This window comes from Salvelinus namaycush, chromosome 37 (genome assembly GCF_016432855.1).
Source record: "Salvelinus namaycush isolate Seneca chromosome 37, SaNama_1.0, whole genome shotgun sequence".
NCBI lineage: Eukaryota > Metazoa > Chordata > Actinopteri > Salmoniformes > Salmonidae > Salvelinus > Salvelinus namaycush.
This window is the reverse complement of record NC_052343.1, coordinates 29711521-29729816: the sequence shown is the minus strand read 5'-3', so window position 1 is coordinate 29729816 and position 18296 is coordinate 29711521. Positions and strand designations below refer to the sequence as shown.

The 18296-nt window shown below is 46.7% G+C and overlaps 1 protein-coding gene across 1 annotated transcript in view; it reads right to left on the bottom strand.

Annotated features, from left to right (window-relative positions):
* nek11 (NIMA-related kinase 11) overlaps positions 1-11850 on the bottom strand; it is a 32640-nt gene extending 20790 nt beyond the window's left edge. Inside the window, exons 1-2 of the mRNA XM_038976473.1 lie at positions 11846-11850; positions 10725-10890 (exon numbers count right to left, since the gene is read on the bottom strand). Of these exons, the coding sequence (XP_038832401.1) occupies positions 10725-10890; positions 11846-11850 (171 nt within the window). The remainder of the gene's footprint in view (positions 1-10724; positions 10891-11845) is intronic.
* Positions 11851-18296: the final 6446 nt, after the last annotated feature.

Sequence of the window (18296 nt, the reverse complement as noted above, 5' to 3'; positions counted from 1 at the left end):
ATGCACGTGACTAATAGGGCTTGACCTATAGCATATCATAATCACATCAATAAATTGGTTATAACAAACTCTGAACACCGTAACGCATGACAGCAAAATGGATGCACAGGATGTGACAAACAAACTCGATACGGGAGAATGTTTACTGGTGGCTCAGGAGGTAAAAGGGGAGTTCAGATGTGAGGAATAAATTTGACAAGTTGTGGAAAATACTGGAGATAAAGAAAAAGAAGGTAAGGAGCAAGCACTGCATGCATATTATGTGTGTTAAACAGGTGCTGTTAGATTACAATACAACATTTCTTACCATTTGGAACAATGTAAACAACATAAAATAAATTACAAGCGTAATAGGAGAGTCTATTGTAACAATTTTCTTTTTTTTTCTTTTAAAGCCTTTATTACAGCAAAGACAAAAAACAGTCACATTTTTTCAGAACGCAATTTCCGCAATGGGGGAGTTTAGGCCTATTTATTGGAGTAGCCTATATAAGTGTTGAAATGTAGGCCTAAGGCCTCAGTAAGTTACAGTATTAAGACTAAACAGGAGGCGCTCTTAGGCCTACAGCTCGATGGTGGTTATACAAGGCTGCTATACTAAACCTACTAATGATAATGACATGACTTATTATTATTATAATAATGCTGATCATAATAATAGTAATAATAACAACAAGAAGGAGATCAAGGAAATATAATTTTGGGGACAATTTGGAACAGAGTAAACAACATTAAATAAATGATAAATAATGCCAGAGAGGCTGGTCTAATGAAAAAAAGTGTAAAACCTTTATTACAGCATAGCAAAGATTAAAAACAGACGAATTTGTGGAATTGTTTATCCGACATGTGGTTTGCGTAAGGCTTATTGCTCACAGAATCAGTAGGCTATTAAACAAACAGTCAAACAGACAACAGAAGCAGGATCTGTGTTATTTCTGTAGATATATATGGAAGATTTACAAAGCCAGGCACATTTAACAGTTAGGCTGTTGATTATAGACTTAATTAAGTTGGGGTTTCCTCTCTCCTCACTTTTCTTAGACAAGTAAGGCTGTTTTCTCATCTCCTAACTCCTCTGCTGCCTCGGCCGCATTGTTCTCAACGCCAATATGCTGGTTAACTTTGCTATTATGCACATAGCAACATGGTCTAGGAAAAAATGCAAATTCAACAGCACACTGATGTGTTTCAGAACCTGATGTGTTTCAGGACAGTAACCACTATCCAACGTGGGAGAAAGAGCATTTGTTATAAAATAATATAATTTTGATTTGTGTTGCACCATGGTTCTTACATAATATAACCATACACAATTTCAGTAGCACATCTCTTAAGCTGATGGACTGTGCCATCCCCACGGCCTCCACAATGCATCAGTCCACTCAGACAGGCGCCAATCAGACAGGTGTCATGTACACCATGATATTTTTGAGAAAGACTGGAGGACAGGACCCCTACCTGCTGTAATCTACTGTAGTAGGAGGAAGACTGGAGGACAGGACCCCTACCTGCTGTAATCTACTGTAGTAGGAAAAAGACTGGAGGACAGGACCCCTACCTGCTGTAATCTACAGTAGTAGGAGAAAGACTGGAGTACAGTACCTCTACCTGCTGTAATCTACAGTAGTAGGAGAAAGACTGGAGTACAGTACCCCTACCTGCTGTAATCTAGGGGGGGGTCCTCCACATGTATCGATCACATTTTTACTAATACTGTAGAACTTTGTTCTAGAGCTGTATCCGTACCCATTGGATGCAGTGATCACAATATAGTGGTTATATCCAGGAAAGCCACAGTTCCAACAGCTGTCCTTAAAATAAGGTATAAGAGATCATACAAAATATTTTGCTGTGACTCTTTTGTGATTGATGTAAAAAAAAATTGTTGGTCTGATGTGATTAATAAAGAGCATCCAGACGCTGCACCTGATTAATTTCTTAAATTGCTTCTTCCAATTATTGATAAACATGCACCTGTTAAGGAACTGACTGTTAGAACTGTTAAGGCTCCATGGATTGACGAGAACTTGAAAAACTGCATGGTTGAAAGAGATGGGGCAAAAGGAGTGGTTAAATAAGTCTGGCTGCTCATCTGACTTACTGCAAATTGAGAAATGATGTGACTAAACTCAACTAAAAGAAGAAGAAACTGTATTAGGAAGCAAGATCAATGATATAAAGAATGACGGAAAAAAAACTTTGGAGTACTTTAAATGAAATTATGGGCAGAAAGACAAATTCAACTCCATCTTTCATCGAATCAGATGGCTTATTCATCACAAAACCATTTGATGTTGCCAACTATTTTAATGATTACTTCATTGGCAAAGTGGGCAAACTTAGGAAGGAAATGCCAACAACGAACCGTGAGCCATCGTACTCATGTATAAAAAAAAAAAATAATGAAAGAAAAGCATTGCTTACCGCCACAATAGGTCCACAGACAACGCAATCGCAATCACACTGCACACTGCCCTAACCCATCTGGACAAGAGGAATACCTATGTAAGAATGCTGTTCATCGACTACAGCTCAGCATTTAACACCATAGTACCCTCCAAACTCGTCATCAAGCTCGAGACCCTGGGTCTCGACCCCGCCCTGTGCAACTGGGTCCTGGATTTCCTGACGGGCCGCCCCCAGGTGGCAACATCTCCACCCTGCTGATCCTCAACACTGAGGCCCCACAAGGGTGCGTTCTCAGCCCTCTCCTGTACTCCCTGTTCACCCATGACTGCGTGGCCATGCACGACTCCAACTCAATCATCAGGTTTGCAGACGACACTACAGTGGTAGGCTTGATTACCAACAACGACGAGATGGCCTACAGGGAGGAGGTGAGGGCCCTCGGAGTGTGGTGTCAGGAAAATAACCTCACACTCAATGTCAACAAAACAAAGGAGATGATTGTGGACTTCAGGAAACAGCAGAGGGAGCAGCCCCCTATCCACATCGACGGGACAGTAGTGGAGAAGGTGGAAAGTTTTAAATTCCTCTGGGGGACACATCACAGACAAACTGAAATGGTCCACCCACACAGACAGCGTGGTGAAGAAGGCGCAACCGCGCCTCCGGGGGCAAACTACCTGCCCTCCAGGACACCTACACCACCGAATGTCACAGGAAGGACAAAAAGATCATCAAGGACAACAACCACCCGAGCCACTGCCTGTTCACACCCGCTATCATCCAGAAGGCGAGGTCAGTACAGGTGCATCAAAGCGGGGATCGAGAGACTGAAACAGGTTCTATCTCAAGGCCATCAGACTGTTAAACAGCCATCAGTAACATTGAGTGGCTGCTGCCAACATACTGACTCATCTCTAGCCACTTTAATAATGTAAAAATGTATGTAATAAGTGTATCACTAGCCACTTTAAACAATGCCACTTTATATAATGTTTACATACCCTACATTACTCATCTCATATGTATATACTGTACAATATACCATCTACTGCATCTTGCCTATGCAGTTCGGCCATCGCTCATTCATATATTTTTATGTACATATTCTTATTCATTCCTTTACACTTCTGTGTATAAGGTAGTTGTTAGATATTACTGCATGGTCGGAACTAGAATCACAAGCATTTCGCTACACTCGCATTAACATCTGCTAACCATGTGTATGTGACAAATAAAATTTGATTTGATTTGATTTATCTGTCATATCTTTAATCTGAGCCTAGAGGAAAGTCCTTGTCCTCAGGCCTGGAGGGAAGCCAAAGTAATTCCGCTACCCAAAAGTTTGTAAAGCTGCCTTTACTGGTTCTAACAGCAGACCTATAAGCTTGCTGCCAGCTCTTAGCAAACTGTTGGAAAAAATTGTGTTTGAACAAATACAATGTTATTTCTCTGTAAACAAATTAACAACAGACTTTCAGCATGCTTATAGAGAAGGGCACTCAACATGTACTGCACTAACCCAAATGACTGATGATTGGTTGAGATTTGAGGAGAAACTGACTGCATCACTTCTTCTTTTTATAAGAAACATTGATGTGTTGAAAATCCCAAATTGTTTGAATTGTCAATTTACACACAGCTCTGACACACAGACTTACCCCACAAGACATGCCACTAGGGGTCTTTTCACAGTCCCCAAATCCAGAACAAATTCAAGAAAGCGTACGGTATTATATAGAGCCATTATTGCATGGAACTCTGTTCCATCTCATATTGCTCAAATAAACAGTAAGCCTGGTTTCAAAAAACAGATAAAGCAACACCTCACGGCACAACGCCTCTCCCCTATTTGACCTGCATTGATATGTAGTCCCAGTGTGCCTTTTTTTTTTAAGTATGTAGTTCTGTCCTTGAGCTGTTCTTGTCTACAGTCGTGGCCAAAAGTTTTGAGAATAACACAAGTATTAATTTTCACAAAGTCTGCTGCCTCAGTTTGCATGATGGCAATTTGCAAATACTCTTGAATGTTATGAAGAGTGATCAGATGAATTGCAATTAATTGCCAAGTCTCTCTTTGCCATGCAAATTAACTGAATCCCCCAAAAACATTTCCACTGCATTTCAGCCCTGCCACAAAAGGACCAGCTGACATCATGTCAGTGATTCTCTCGTTAACACAGGTGTGAATGTTGACGAGGACACGGCTGGAGATCACTCTGTCATGCTGATTGAGTTCGAATAAAAGACTGGAAGCTTCAAAAGGAGGGTGGTGCTTGGAATCATTGTTTTCCTCTGTCGACCATGGTTACCTGCAAGGAAACACGTGCCGTCATCATTGCTTTGCACAAAAAGGGCTTCACAGGCAAGGATATTGCTGCCAGTAAGATTGCACCTAAATCAACCATTTAACGGATCATTTAGAACTTCAAGGAGAGTGGTTCAATTGTTGTGAAGAAGGCTTCAGGGTAACCAAGAAAGTCCAGCAAGCGCCAGGACCGTCTCCTAAAGTTGATTCAGCTGCGGGATCGGGGTACCACCAGTACAGAGCTTGCTCAGGAATGGCAGCAGGCAGGTGTGAGTGCATCTGCACGCACAGTGATGCGAAGACTTTTGGAGGATGGCCTGGTGTCAAGAAGGGCAGCAAAGAAGCCACTTCTCTCCAGGAAAAACATCAGGGACAGACTGATATTCTGCAAAAGGTACAGGGGTTGGACTGCTCAGGACTGGGGTAAAGTCATTTTCTCTGATGAATCCCCTTTCCGATTGTTTGGGGAATCCGGCAAAAAGCTTGTCCGGAGAAGACAAGGTGAGCGCTACCATCAGTCCTGTGTCTTGCCAACAGTAAAGCATCCTGAGACCATTCATGTGTGGGGTTGCTTCTCAGCCAAGGGAGTGGGCTCACTCACAATTTTGCCTAAGAACACAGCCATGAATAAAGAATGGTACCAACACATCCTCCGAGAGCAACTTCTCCCAACCATCCAGGAACAATTTGGTGACGTGACAAACAATGCCTTTTCCAGCATGATAGAGCACCTTGCCATAAGGCAAAAGTGATAACTAAGTGGCTCGGGGAACAAAACATCGATATTTTGGGTCCATGGCCAGGAAACTCCCCAGACCTTAATCCCATTGAGAACGTGTGGTCAATCCTCAAGAGGCGGGTGGACAAACAAAAACCCACAAATTCTGACAAACTCCAAGCATTTATTATGCAAGAATGGGCTGCCATCCGTCAGGATGTGGCCCAGAGGTTAATTTGCAGCATGCCAGGGCGGATTGCAGAGGTCTTGAAAAAGAAGGGTCAAAACAGCAAATATTGACTCTTTGCATCAACTTCATGTAATTGTCAATAAAAGCCTTTGACACTTATGAAATGCTTGTAATTATACTTCAGTATTCCATAGTAACATCTGACAAAAATATCTAAAGACACTGAAGCAGCAAACTTTGTGGAAATTAATATTTGTGTCATTCTCAAAACTTTTGGCCACGACTGTATTAATGTTTTGTATTATGTCATGTTTCATCTTTTGTGTGGACCCCAGGACATTTACATTTACATTTAAGTCATTTAGCAGACGCTCTTATCCAGAGCGACTTACAAGTACATACATTCATACTTTTTTTTGTACTGGCCCCCCGTGGGAATCGAACCCACAACCCTGGCGTTGCAAGCGCCATGCTCTACCAACTGAGCCACACGGGACTACAGGACGAGTAGTTGCTGCTTTTGCAACAGCTAATGGGGATCCTAATAAAATACCAAATACCAAATCTAGTAGGAGAAAGACTGGAGAACAGGACCCCTACCTGCTGTACTCTACTGTAGGAGGAGAAAGACTGGAGGACAGGGCCCTACAGCTGTAATCTAGTAGGAGAAAGACTGGAGGACAGGACCCCTACAGCTGTAATCTAGTAGGAGAAAGACTGGAGGACAGGACCCCTACCTGCTGTAATCTAGTAAGAGAAAGACTGGAGAACAGGACCCCTACCTGCTGTAATCTAGTAGGAGAAAGACTGGAGGACAGGACCCCTACCTGCTGTAATCTAGTAAGAGAAAGACTGGAGAACAGGACCCCTACCTGCTGTAATCTAGTAAGAGAAAGACTGGAGAACAGGACCCCTACCTGCTGTAATCTAGTAGGAGAAAGACTGGAGGACAGGACCCCTACCTGCTGTAATCTATACAGCAAACACTTTGACAAGATGAAAAGAAAAACGGAGAGAGAGCGAGAGCGAGAGAAGGGGGGCGGAGAAGGAGGGAGCACAGATCAATCACTTGTTCCATGCTCTGACACTTCAGACATTCCCCCGCGACCTCTCTCTAGCTTGGAACACCTAGAGGGCTACAGTTTGAAAAGAGGTGTGCTGCTCTGGTGCAGAGAACCACAGTGACCATGTAATCATGTTAGCGCTGTATGGAGTGATTCCAAGCCATGGTGTTATATAAGAAAATCACGAAGCCATGACTTTATAACATGATAAGTGCATGACAGGATCAAAACAACCATATACACATGTAGGATCTTAATTTGAGCCAGTTTGCTACAGCAGGAACATAATCCTGCAACAACATGATTATAATACATGGACATTTTTGTAGGGGTTGATACATTTTTCATAAAGGAAAATCAAGTATGACATTTCAAAGGGGAAATTACAAACTTCAGAAGTATTTTTAAAAACACACTACACATTTTACATGTCCTGGAAAGTTCTCCTGCAACATGGTGATCAAATTAAGATCATACATCTGTGGTCTTCTATAGTCCCATTTTAATGCTGTGATAATGCAGTATTGAATAAGGTGTGTGTAGACGATTCTGTACATTTGTTGTACCTTGAATAACAATGACATGCTATGTTGAAATATACACTGAGTATACCAAACATTAGGAACACCTTCCTAATATTGAGTTGCACCCATCCCACCCCCCACCAGGCACCTACTACCATACCCCGTTTAAAGACACTTAAATATTTTCTTGCCCATTCACCGCCTGAATTGCACAAATAGACAATCCATGTCTCAATTGTCTCAAAGCGTAACAATTTAACCTGCCTCCTCCCCTTCATCAACACTGATTGAAGTGGATTTAACAAGTGACATCAACAAGGGATCATAGCTTTCACCTGGATTCACCTGGTCAGTCTATGTTATGGAAAGAGCAGGTGTTAAGGATTGGACCCTTTTTTCAAATTTCGCCTAAAATGACATACCCAAATCTAACTCCCTGTAGCTCATGACCTGAAGCAAGCACAGTTGACGTCGGAAGGTTACATACACCTTAGCCAAATACATTTAAACTCAGTTTTTCACAATTCCTGACATTTAATCCTAGTAAAAATTCCCTGTCTTAGGTCAGTTAGGATCACCACTATATTTTAAATATTTGAAATGTCAGAATAATAGTAGAGGGAATTATTTATTTCCGCTTTTATTTCTTTCATCACATTCCCAGTGGGTCAGAAGTTTACATACACTCAATTAGTATTTGGTAGCATTGTCTTTAAATTGTTTAACTTGGGTCAAACGTTTCGGGTAGCCTTCCACAAGCTTCCCACAATAAGTTGGGTGAATTTTGGCCCATTCCTCCTGACAGAGCTGGTGTAACTGAGTCAGGATTGTAGGCCTCCTTGCTCGCACATGCTTTTTCAGTTCTGCCCACAAATTTTCTATAGGATTGAGGTCAGGGCTTTGTGATGGCCACTCCAATACTTTGACTTTGTTGTCCTTAAGCCATTTTGCCACAACTTTGGAAGTATGCTTGGTGTTATTGTCCATTTGGAAGACCCATTTGCGACCAAGCTTTAACTTCCTGACTGATGTCTCGAGATGTTGCTTCAATATATCCACGTAATTTTCCTTCCTCATGAAGCCATCTATTTTGTGAAGTGCACCAGTCCCTCCTGCAGCAAAGCACCCCCACAACATGATGCTGCCACCCCCGTGCTTCACGGTTGGGATAATGTTCTTCGGCTTGCAAGCCTCCCCCTTTTTCCTCCAAACATAACGATGGTCATTATGGTCAAACAGTTCTAATTTTGTTTCATCAGACCAGAGGACATTTCTCCAAAAAGTACGATCTTTGTCCCCATGTGCAGTTGCAAACCATAGTCTGGATTTTTTATGGCGGTTTTGGAGCAGTGGCTTCTTCCTTGCTGAGCGGCCTTTCAGGTTACGTCGATATAGGACTCGTTTAACTGTGGATATAGATCATTTTGTACCTGTTTCCTCCAGCATCTTCACAAGGTCCTTTGCTGTTGTTCTGGGATTGATTTGCACTTTTCACACCAAAGTGCGTTCATCTCTAGGAGACAGAACGCGTCTACTTCCTGAGCGGTATGACGGCTGCGTGATCCCATGGTGTTTATACTTGCGTACTATTGTTTGTACAGATGAACGTGGTACCTTCAGGCGATTGGAAATTGCTCCCAAGGTTGAACCAGACTTGAGGAGGTCTACAATTATTTTTCTGAGGTCTTGGCTGATTTCTTTTGATTTTCCCATGATGTCAAGCAAAGAGGCACTGAGTTTGAAGGTAGGCCTTGAAATACATTCACAGGTACACCTCCAATTGACTCAAATGGTGTCAATTAGCCTATCAGAACTTCTAAAGCCATGACATCATTTTCTGGAATTTTCCACCCTGTTTAAAGGCACAGTCAACTTAGTGTATGTAAACTTCTGACCCACTGGAATTGTGATCAAATTAATTATAAGTGAAATAATCTGTCTGTAAACAATTGTTGGAAAAATTACTTGCGTCATGCACAAAGTAGATGTCCTAACCGACTTGCCAAAACTATAGTTTGTTAACAAGAAATTTGTGGAGTGGTTGAAAAACAAGTTTTAATGACTCTAACCTAAGTGTATGTAAACTTCCGACTTCAAATGTATATGCATATTCTTGATACCATTTGAAAGGAAACACTTTGAAGTTTATGGAACTGTGTAATGAATGATGGAGAATATAATTAGATCTGGTAAAAGATAATACAAAGAAAAAACATGTTTTTTTAGTTTTTTTGTACCATCATCTTTGAAATGCAAGAGAAAGGCCATAATGTATTATTCCAGCCCAGGCACAATTTAGATTTTTTCCACTTAGATGGCAGCAGTGTATGTGCAAAGTTTTAGACGGATCCAATGAACCATTGCATTCTGTTAAAAATGTTGTATCAAGACTGCCCAAATGTGCCTAATTGGTTTATTAATAACTTTTCAAGTTCATAACTGTGCACTCTCCTCAAACAATAGCAAGGTAGCTACTGTAAATTGGTCAGTGCAGTTCGATTAACAAGAATTTAAGCTTTCTGCCAATATCAGATATGTCTATGTCCTGGGAAATGGTCTTGTTACTTACAACCTCATGCTAATCACATTAGCCTACGTTAGCTCAACCGTACCGAGGGGGACCCACCAATCCTGTAAAGGTTAATGTTTTGTATAGTGTTTGTTGTCTTATTTTCATGAATTACTTTTCAGTGAAACCAAGTTTCTACTTCTAACTTTTCCCATTTTTAAACCTGACTATTAACAGCTGGGGGAAATAGGCTAGCCCTGGTAGACAGCTAGCAACGGACCATAGAAAGATGAAGGCTCTGTGTTGGACTGTTTTTTAAATGTATTTTTAATCTTCTGGAGAGAGTGGGAAAATATAATAATATTGGTAAAATAGCTGTTGGCCATTACTGTATAACACCAGGCTCTGAATATATGAGAAACAACCTGGGGTGAAATATAGGTTAAGAGACCAAGCTACGCTTTAAACCACCACAGTCAGGACCATAAATCCACCACAGGTTTCTGACAGAAAATAACAACTGAGAATGCAGTGGCAAGGTACACACGATCCCTGCCCAAGGTCAAACGAGGAAACTGAAAACGGACCGATGGCGGAGAATATTTCCTCACTGCATGGTTGATGCCCTGACCTGATGCCAGTCCAGCTGACAGAGGGAACTCGAGAGTGAATGCATTATTCAAGGTTGTGGATGAGAATGCAACAGCACAAAAGATTCCAAGAGATCTGGAGACATGCCAGGTTTACAAAACATTAAATTAACAACAGAAATAATTAGAGAATTCATAGAGGTTTCAAAAAAACTCACTAAAATCATTTATGTTCTTTCAGGGGCCAGTTCACGATTTGAAATGCCCTCATAAAAAATAAACAGCACTTTATCAACACGTATTTGACTTAGGCCATGATTCAATCAGATCGCCCCTTTTCAGCTATGCACCTTTTAAAGGCAAAGATCTAGGCCTTAAGTGCAAAGGAATGGATATTTGTGTCCAGTCCTACCTCACAGTACTCAGTGATAATGCAGAAGGAGTCTCTATGCAGAAAGCTGCTGTAGAAAGTGATGATGGCTGGGTGGTGGAGCTGGGACAGGAGCTGAGCCTCTTGGGATGCCTGGACCGTCTCGTTAGGATGCAGGTCCCCCAGAGGGATCTCCTTCAGCACCTTACTAGGGATCAAAGGTCAGAGGGCAGAGGAGAGAGAAAGGTCATAGTAAGGGGTTTTTCCAAAATGGGCAACACATGTACGTAGTAGCAAGTTCTTTTTATTTTTTATTTAACCAAGCAAGTCAGTTAAGAACAAATTCTTATTTAAAATGACAGCCTAGGAACAGTGGGTTAAAAACTTCTTATGGCTGAAGGGGCAGTATTGAGTAGCTTGGATGAAAGGTGCCCATTTCAAACGGCCTACTCCTAAGTCATAGTTCCTAATATTTGCATATTATTATTAGTATTGGATAGAAAACCCTCTAACGTTTCTAAAACTGTTTGAATTATGTCTGTGAGATTAACAGAACTCATATTGGCAGGCAAATTCCTGAGTTGAAATCAAAACAGGAAGTCAGAAATCTGAGCTTGTCTGTATTCACCAGAGTCCCTTAAGAAATCCAATTGAGTTATGAATGATGTTGCACTGCCTAGGGGTTCCACTAGATGTCAACCATCAATAGAAATTCCAATGAGACTTCTATGATGTTATGGGAGAGAATGAGAGCAGAATCAGTCAGGTGTCCATCAAGCAGCCATTTCCTGAACATGCTTTTTCTTCATGCAAGACACTGACGTTCCATTGCTCACGCAGACAAGAACGAATACTCCGGTTGGAACTTTATTGAAGCTATATGTTAAAAACATCCTAATGATTGATTCAGTACTTAGTTTGAAATGTTTCTTCGACCGGTAATATCACATTTTTAAGTTTTTGTCCGATATAACGCTGACCAGAATTAGCGTTTGGATATGTAAACCAGACGCGCTAACAAAAGAAGGTATGTGGACATAAATAACGGATTTTTTCAAACAAAACAAACATTTATTGTGGACCTGGGATTCCAGGTGTGCTTTCTGATCTAGATCATCAAAGGTAATGGAATATTTATCATGTATTTTATTGTTTATAGTGACGCCATCTTTGCAGTTGTGGTATGCTACTTTTGAGCGCCGTCTGGACAGGATGTCAGGGTCTTTGGTCATTACAGAGGGACAGGACAGGATGTCTGGGTCTTTGGTCATTACAGAGGGACAGGACAGGATGTCTGGGTCTTTGGTCAGTACAGAGGGACAGGACAGGATGTCTGGGTCTTTGGTCAGTACAGAGGGACAGGACAGTAATCTGGAGATGTGTTGAGTTGTGTTTGAAGGACAGGGGAGGGACCCTGTGGGAAGGACTCAGCACAAGGAAAGGATGCCATTGTTGTTATTCTCCTAACTGGACACATTAGCCTGTTGTCCAAGATTGTCCTTCAAGTGGAAAAACATCCACCTCACAGTGGTGGGTACATGTAATCTTGCTGCAGGAATTAACAAATGTAAAACAAGTTCCATGTACTTCTCATCAAACCCCCCAAAAAGGAACAACAAAAATATATATTTTCTCAAACATTGAAAGTGTGGTAAATAAAACCTGCACTGTGGGAAAAAATGCCATCATCCCCTCATAGAGACATTTGCATCAAGTGTCTTTGGACATTTCAAAAACGACTCTTATTAACTTAACCTAGTCTTGCCGGTCATATGACCTAAAAAAAAGAAATACAGTTTTGTAGCAGATGAACAATAATCCTTTTCACATTGCGGGTTTGCTTGAATCCCAGCATAGGTCTGTACTCAAATCCAGGGGGATACATGGTAATGAGCCTGAGACTCGGAGAGCAGCTGTTTTTTCAAGTGTTCTCCTCCTCTCTACCTCTCCTCCTCTCCTCTTCTCTACCTCTCTACCTCTCCGCCTCTCCTCCTCTCCTCCACTCTACGTCTCCTTCCCCTCTTCCTTTCCTCCCCCTCTACCTCTCCTCCTCTCTACCTCTCCTCCTCTCTACCTCTCCTCCTGTCCTCCTCTCTACCTCTCCTCCTCTCTACCTCTCCTCCTCTCTACCTCTCTACCGCTCCTCCTCTCTACCTCTCCTTCCCCTCTTCCTTTCCTCCCCCTCTACCTCTCCTCCTCTCTTCTGCTCCTCCTCTCTACCTCTCCTCCTGTCCTCCTCTCTACCTCTCCTCCTCTCTACCTCTCCTCCTCTCTACCGCTCCTCCTCTCTACCTCTCCTCCTCTCTACCTCTCCTCCTCTCTACCTCTCCTCCTCTCTACCGCTCCTCCTCTCTACCTCTCTACCGCTCCTCCTCTCTACCGCTCCTCCTCTCTACCTCTCCTCCTCTCTACCTCTCCTCCTCTCTACCTCTCCTCCCCCTCTACCTCTCCTCCTCTCTTCCTCTCCTCCTCTCTACCTCTCTACCTCTCCTCCTCTCTACCTCTCCTCCTCTCTACCGCTCCTCCTCTCTACCGCTCCTCCTCTCTACCTCTCCTCCTCTCTACCTCTCCTCCTCTCTACCTCTCCTCCTCTCTACCTCTCCTCCTCTTCTACCTCTCCTCCTCTCTACCTCTCCTCCCCCTCTACCTTTCCTCCCCCTCTACCTCTCCTCCTCCTCTCTCCTCCTCTCTACCTCTCCTCCTCCCTCCTCCTCTACCTCTCCTCCTCTCTACCTCTCCTCCTCTCTACCTCTCCCTCCTCTCTACCTCTCCTCCCTCTCCTCCTCTCTACCTCTCCTACCCTCCTCCTCTCTACCCCCTTCCTCCTCTCTACCTCTCCTCCTCTCTACCTCTCCTCCTCCTCTCCTCCTCTCTAACCGCTCCTCCTCTCTATCCTCTCCTTCCCCTCTTCCTTTCCTCCCCTCTCCTCTCCCTCCTCTCTTCCCACTCCTCCTCTCTACCCTCTCCTCCTTCCTCCTCTCTACCTCTCCTCCTCTCTTACCTCTCCTCCTCTCTACTACCGCTCCTCCTCTCTACCGCTCCTCCTCTCTACCTCTCCTCCTTCCTCCCTCTCTCTCTCCTCCTCTCTACCCCTCTCCTCCTCTCTACCTCTCCTCCTCTCCTCCTCTCTACCCTCTTTCTCCTCCTCTCTACTCTCCTTCCCCTCTCCTTTCCTCCCCCTCTACCTCTCCTCCTCTCTCCCCTCCCCCTCTTACCTCTCTCTCCTCTCTACCTCTCCTCCTCTCTACCCCCCCCCCCCTCCTCTCTCTCTCTCCCTCCTCCCTCTCTACTCTCCTCCTCTCTACCTCCTCCCCCTCTACCTCTCCTCCTTTCTACCTCTCCTCCCCCTCTACCTTTCCTCCCCCTCTACCTTCCTCCCCTCTACTCTCCTCCCTCCTCTTCTCCTCTCCTCCTCTCCTCCTCTCTACTCTCCTCCTCTCACCTCTCCTCCTCTCTACCTCTCCTCCTCTCTACCTCTCCTCCTCTCCTCCTCTCTACCCCTCTACCGCTCCTCCTCTCTACCGCTCCTCCTCTCTACCTCTCCTCCTCTCTACCTCTCCTCCTCTCCTCCTCTCTACCGCTCCTCCTCTCTACCTCTCCTTCCCCTCTTCCTTTCCTCCCCCTCTACCTCTCCTCCTCCTCTTCCACTCCTCCTCTCTACCTCTCCTCCTGTCCTCCTCTCTACCTCTCCTCCTCTCTACCTCTCCTCCTCTCTACCCCGCTCCTCCTCTCTACCGCTCCTCCTCTCTACCTCTCCTCCTGTCCTCCTCTCTACCTCTCCTCCTCTCTACCTCTCCTCCTCTCTACCTCTCCTCCTCTCCTCCTCTCTACCGCTCCTCCTCTCTACCTCTCCTTCCCCTCTTCCTTTCCTCCCCCTCTACCTCTCCTCCTCTCGTCCCCTCCCCCTCTGTACCTCTCCTCCTCTCTACCTCTCCTCCTCTCTACCTCTCCTCCTCTCTACCGCTCCTCCTCTCTACCTCTCCTCCTCTCTACCTCTCCTCCTCTCTACCTCTCCTCCTGTCCTCCTCTCTACCTCTCCTCCTCTCTACCTCTCCTCCTCTCTACCTCTCTCCTCTCTACCTCTACTCCTCTCTACCTCTCCTCCCCCTCTACCTCTCCTCCCCCTCTACCTCTCCTCCCCCTCTACCTCTCCTCCCCCTCTACCTCTCCTCCTCTCTACCGCTCCTCCTCTCTACCTCTCCTCCTCTCCTCCTCTCTACGTCTCCTCCTCTCTACCTTTACTCCTCTCTACCTCTCCTCCTCTCTACCTCTCCTCCCCCTCTACCTCTCCTCCTTTCTACCTCTCCTCCCCCTCTACCTTTCCTCCCCCTCTACCTTTCCTCCCCCTCTACCTCTCCTCCTCTCCTCCTCTCTACCTCTCCTCCTCTCCTCCTCTCTACGTCTCCTCCTCTCTACCTCTCCTCCTCTCTACCTCTCCTCCTCTCTACCTCTCCTCCTCTCCTCCTCTCTACCCCTCTACCTCTCCTCCTCTCTACCGCTCCTCCTCTTTACCTCTCCTCCTCTCTACCTCTCCTCCTCTCCTCTCTCTACACCGCTCCTCCTCTCTACCTCTCCTTCCCCTCTTCCTTTCCTCCCCCTCTACCTCTCCTCCTCTCTTCCACTCCTCCTCTCTACCTCTCCTCCTGTCCTCCTCTCTACCTCTCCTCCTCTCTACCTCTCCTCCTCTCTACCGCTCCTCCTCTCTACCTCTCCTCCTCTCTACCTCTCCTCCTCTCTACCGCTCCTCCTCTCTACCTCTCCTCCTGTCCTCCTCTCTACCTCTCCTCCTCTCTACCTCTCCTCCTCTCTACCTCTCCTCCTCTCTACCTCTCCTCCTCTCTACCTCTCTACCGCTCCTCCTCTCTACCTCTCCTTCCCCTCTTCCTTTCCTCCCCCTCTACCTCTCCTCCTCTCTTCCCCTCCCCCTCTCTACCTCTCCTCCTGTCCTACTCTGTACCTCTCCTCCTCTCTACCTCTCCTCCTCTCTACCTCTCCTCCTCTCTACCGCTCCTCCTCTCTACCTCTCCTCCTCTCTACCTCTCCTCCTCTCTACCTCTCCTCCTGTCCTCCTCTCTACCTCTCCTCCTCTCTACCTCTCCTCCTCTCTACCTCTCCTCCTCTCTACCTCTCCTCCCCCTCTACCTCTCCTCCCCCTCTACCTCTCCTCCCCCTCTACCTCTCCTCCCCCTCTACCTCTCCTCCTCTCTTCCTCTCCTCCTCTCTACCTCTCCTCCTCTCTTCCGCTCCTCCTCTCTTCCTCTCCTCCTCTCTACCTCTCCTCCTCTCTACGTCTCCTCCTCTCTACCTCTCCTCCTCTCTACCTCTCCTCCTCTCTACCTCTCCTCCTCTCTACCTCTCTACCTCTCCTCCTCTCCTCCTCTCCTCCCCTCCTCTCTCCCTCTCCTCCTCTCTAACTCTCCTCCTCTCTACCTCTCCTCCCCCTCTACCTCTCCTCCTCTCTACCTCTCCTGCTCTCCTCCTCTCTACCTCTCCTCCTCTCTACCGCTCCTCCTCTCTACCTCTCCTCCCCCTCTACCTCTCCTCCTCTCTACCTCTCCTGCTCTCCTCCTCTCTACCTCTCCTCCTCTCTACCGCTCCTCCTCTCTACCTCTCCTCCTCTCTTCCTCTCCTCTTCTCCTCCTCTCTACCTCTCCTCCTCTCCACCGCTCCTCCTCTCTACCGCTCCTCCTCTCTACCTCTCCTCCTCTCTACCTCTCCTCCTCTCTACCTCTCCTCCTCTCTACCTCTCCTCCCCTCTACCTCTCCTCCTCTCTACCTCTCCTGCTCTCCTCCTCTCTACCTCTCCTCCTCTCTACCGCTCCTCCTCTCTACCTCTCCTCCTCTCTACCTCTCCTGCTCTCCTCCTCTCTACCTCTCCTCCTCTCTACCTCTCCTCCTCTCTACCTCTCCTCCTCTCTACCTCTCCTCCTCTCCTCCTCTCCTCCTCTCTACCTCTCCTCCCCCTCTACCTCTCCTCCTCTCTAACTCTCCTGCTCTCCTCCTCTCTACCTCTCCTCCTCTCTACCGCTCCTCCTCTCTACCTCTCCTCCTCTCTACCTCTCCTCCTCTCTACCTCTCCTCCTCTCTACCTCTCCTCCCCCTCTACCTCTCCTCCTGTCCTCCTCTCTACCTCTCCTCCTCTCTACCGCTCCTCCTCTCTACCTCTCCCCCTCTCTACCTCTCCTCCTCTCCTCCTCTCTACATCTCCTCCTCTCTACCTCTCCTCCTCTCTACCTCTCCTCCCCCTCTACATTTCCTCCTCTCTACCTCTCCTCCTCTCTACCTCTCCTCCTCTCTACCTCTCCTCCCCCTCTACCTCTCCTCCTTTCTACCTCTCCTCCCCCTCTACCGCTCCTCCCCCTCTACCTTTCCTCCCCCTCTACCTCTCCTCCTCTCCTCCTCTCCTCCTCTCTACCTCTCCTCCTCTCCTCCTCTCTACGTCTCCTCCTCTCTACCTCTCCTCCTCTCTACCTCTCCTCCTCTCTACCTCTCCTCCTCTCTACCCCTCTACCTCTCCTCCTCTCTACCGCTCCTCCTCTCTACCTCACCTCCTCTCTACCTCTCCTCCTCTCCTCCTCTCTACCGCTCCTCCTCTCTACCTCTCCTTCCCCTCTTCCTTTCCTCCCCCTCTACCTCTCCTCCTCTCTTCCGCTCCTCCTCTCTACCTCTCCTCCTGTCCTCCTCTCTACCTCTCCTCCTCTCTACTCTCCTCCTCTCACCGCTCTCCTCTCTACCTCTCCTCCTGTCCTCCTCTCTACCTCTCCTCCTCTCTACCTCTCCTCCTCTCTACCGCTCCTCCTCTCTACCTCTCCTCCTCTCTACCTCTCCTCCTCTCCTCCTCTCTACCGCTCCTCCTCTCTACCTCTCCTCCCCTCTTCCTTTCCTCCCCCTCTACCTCTCCTCCTCTCTTCCGCTCCCCCTCTCTACCTCTGCTCCTGTCCTCCTCTCTACCTCTCCTCCTCTCTACCTCTCCTCCTCTCTACCGCTCCTCCTCTCTACCGCTCCTCCTCTCTACCTCTCTTCCTCTCTACCTCTCCTCCTCTCTACCTCTCCTCCTCTCTCTCCTCCCTCTCTCTCCCTCTCCTCCTCTCCTCCTCTCTACCTCTCCTCCTCTCTACCTCTCCTCCTCTCTACCTCTCCTCCCCTCTACCTCTCCTCCTCTCTTCCTCTCCTCCTCTCTACCTCTCCTCCTCTCTACCGCTCCTCCTCTCTACCTCTCCTCCTCTCTACCTCTCCTCCTCTCCTCCTCTCTACCTCTCCTCCCCCTCTGCCTCTCCTCCCCCTCTGCCTCTCCTCCCCCTCTACCTCTCCTCCTCTCTACCTCTCCTCCTCTCTACCTCTCCTCCTCTCTACCTCTCCTCCCCCTCTACTCTCCTCCTTTCTACCTCTCCTCCCCCTCTACCTTTCCTCCCCCTCTACCTTTCCTCCCCCTCTACCTCTCCTCCTCTCTTCCTCTCCCCCTCTCCTCTCTACGTCTCCCCTCTCTACCTCTCCTCCTCTCTACCTCTCCTCCTCTCCTCCTCTCTACCTCTCCTCCTCTCTACCTCTCTCCTCTCCTCCTCTCCTCCTCTCCTCCTCTCCTCCCCTCCTCTCTACCTCTCCTCCTCTCTACCT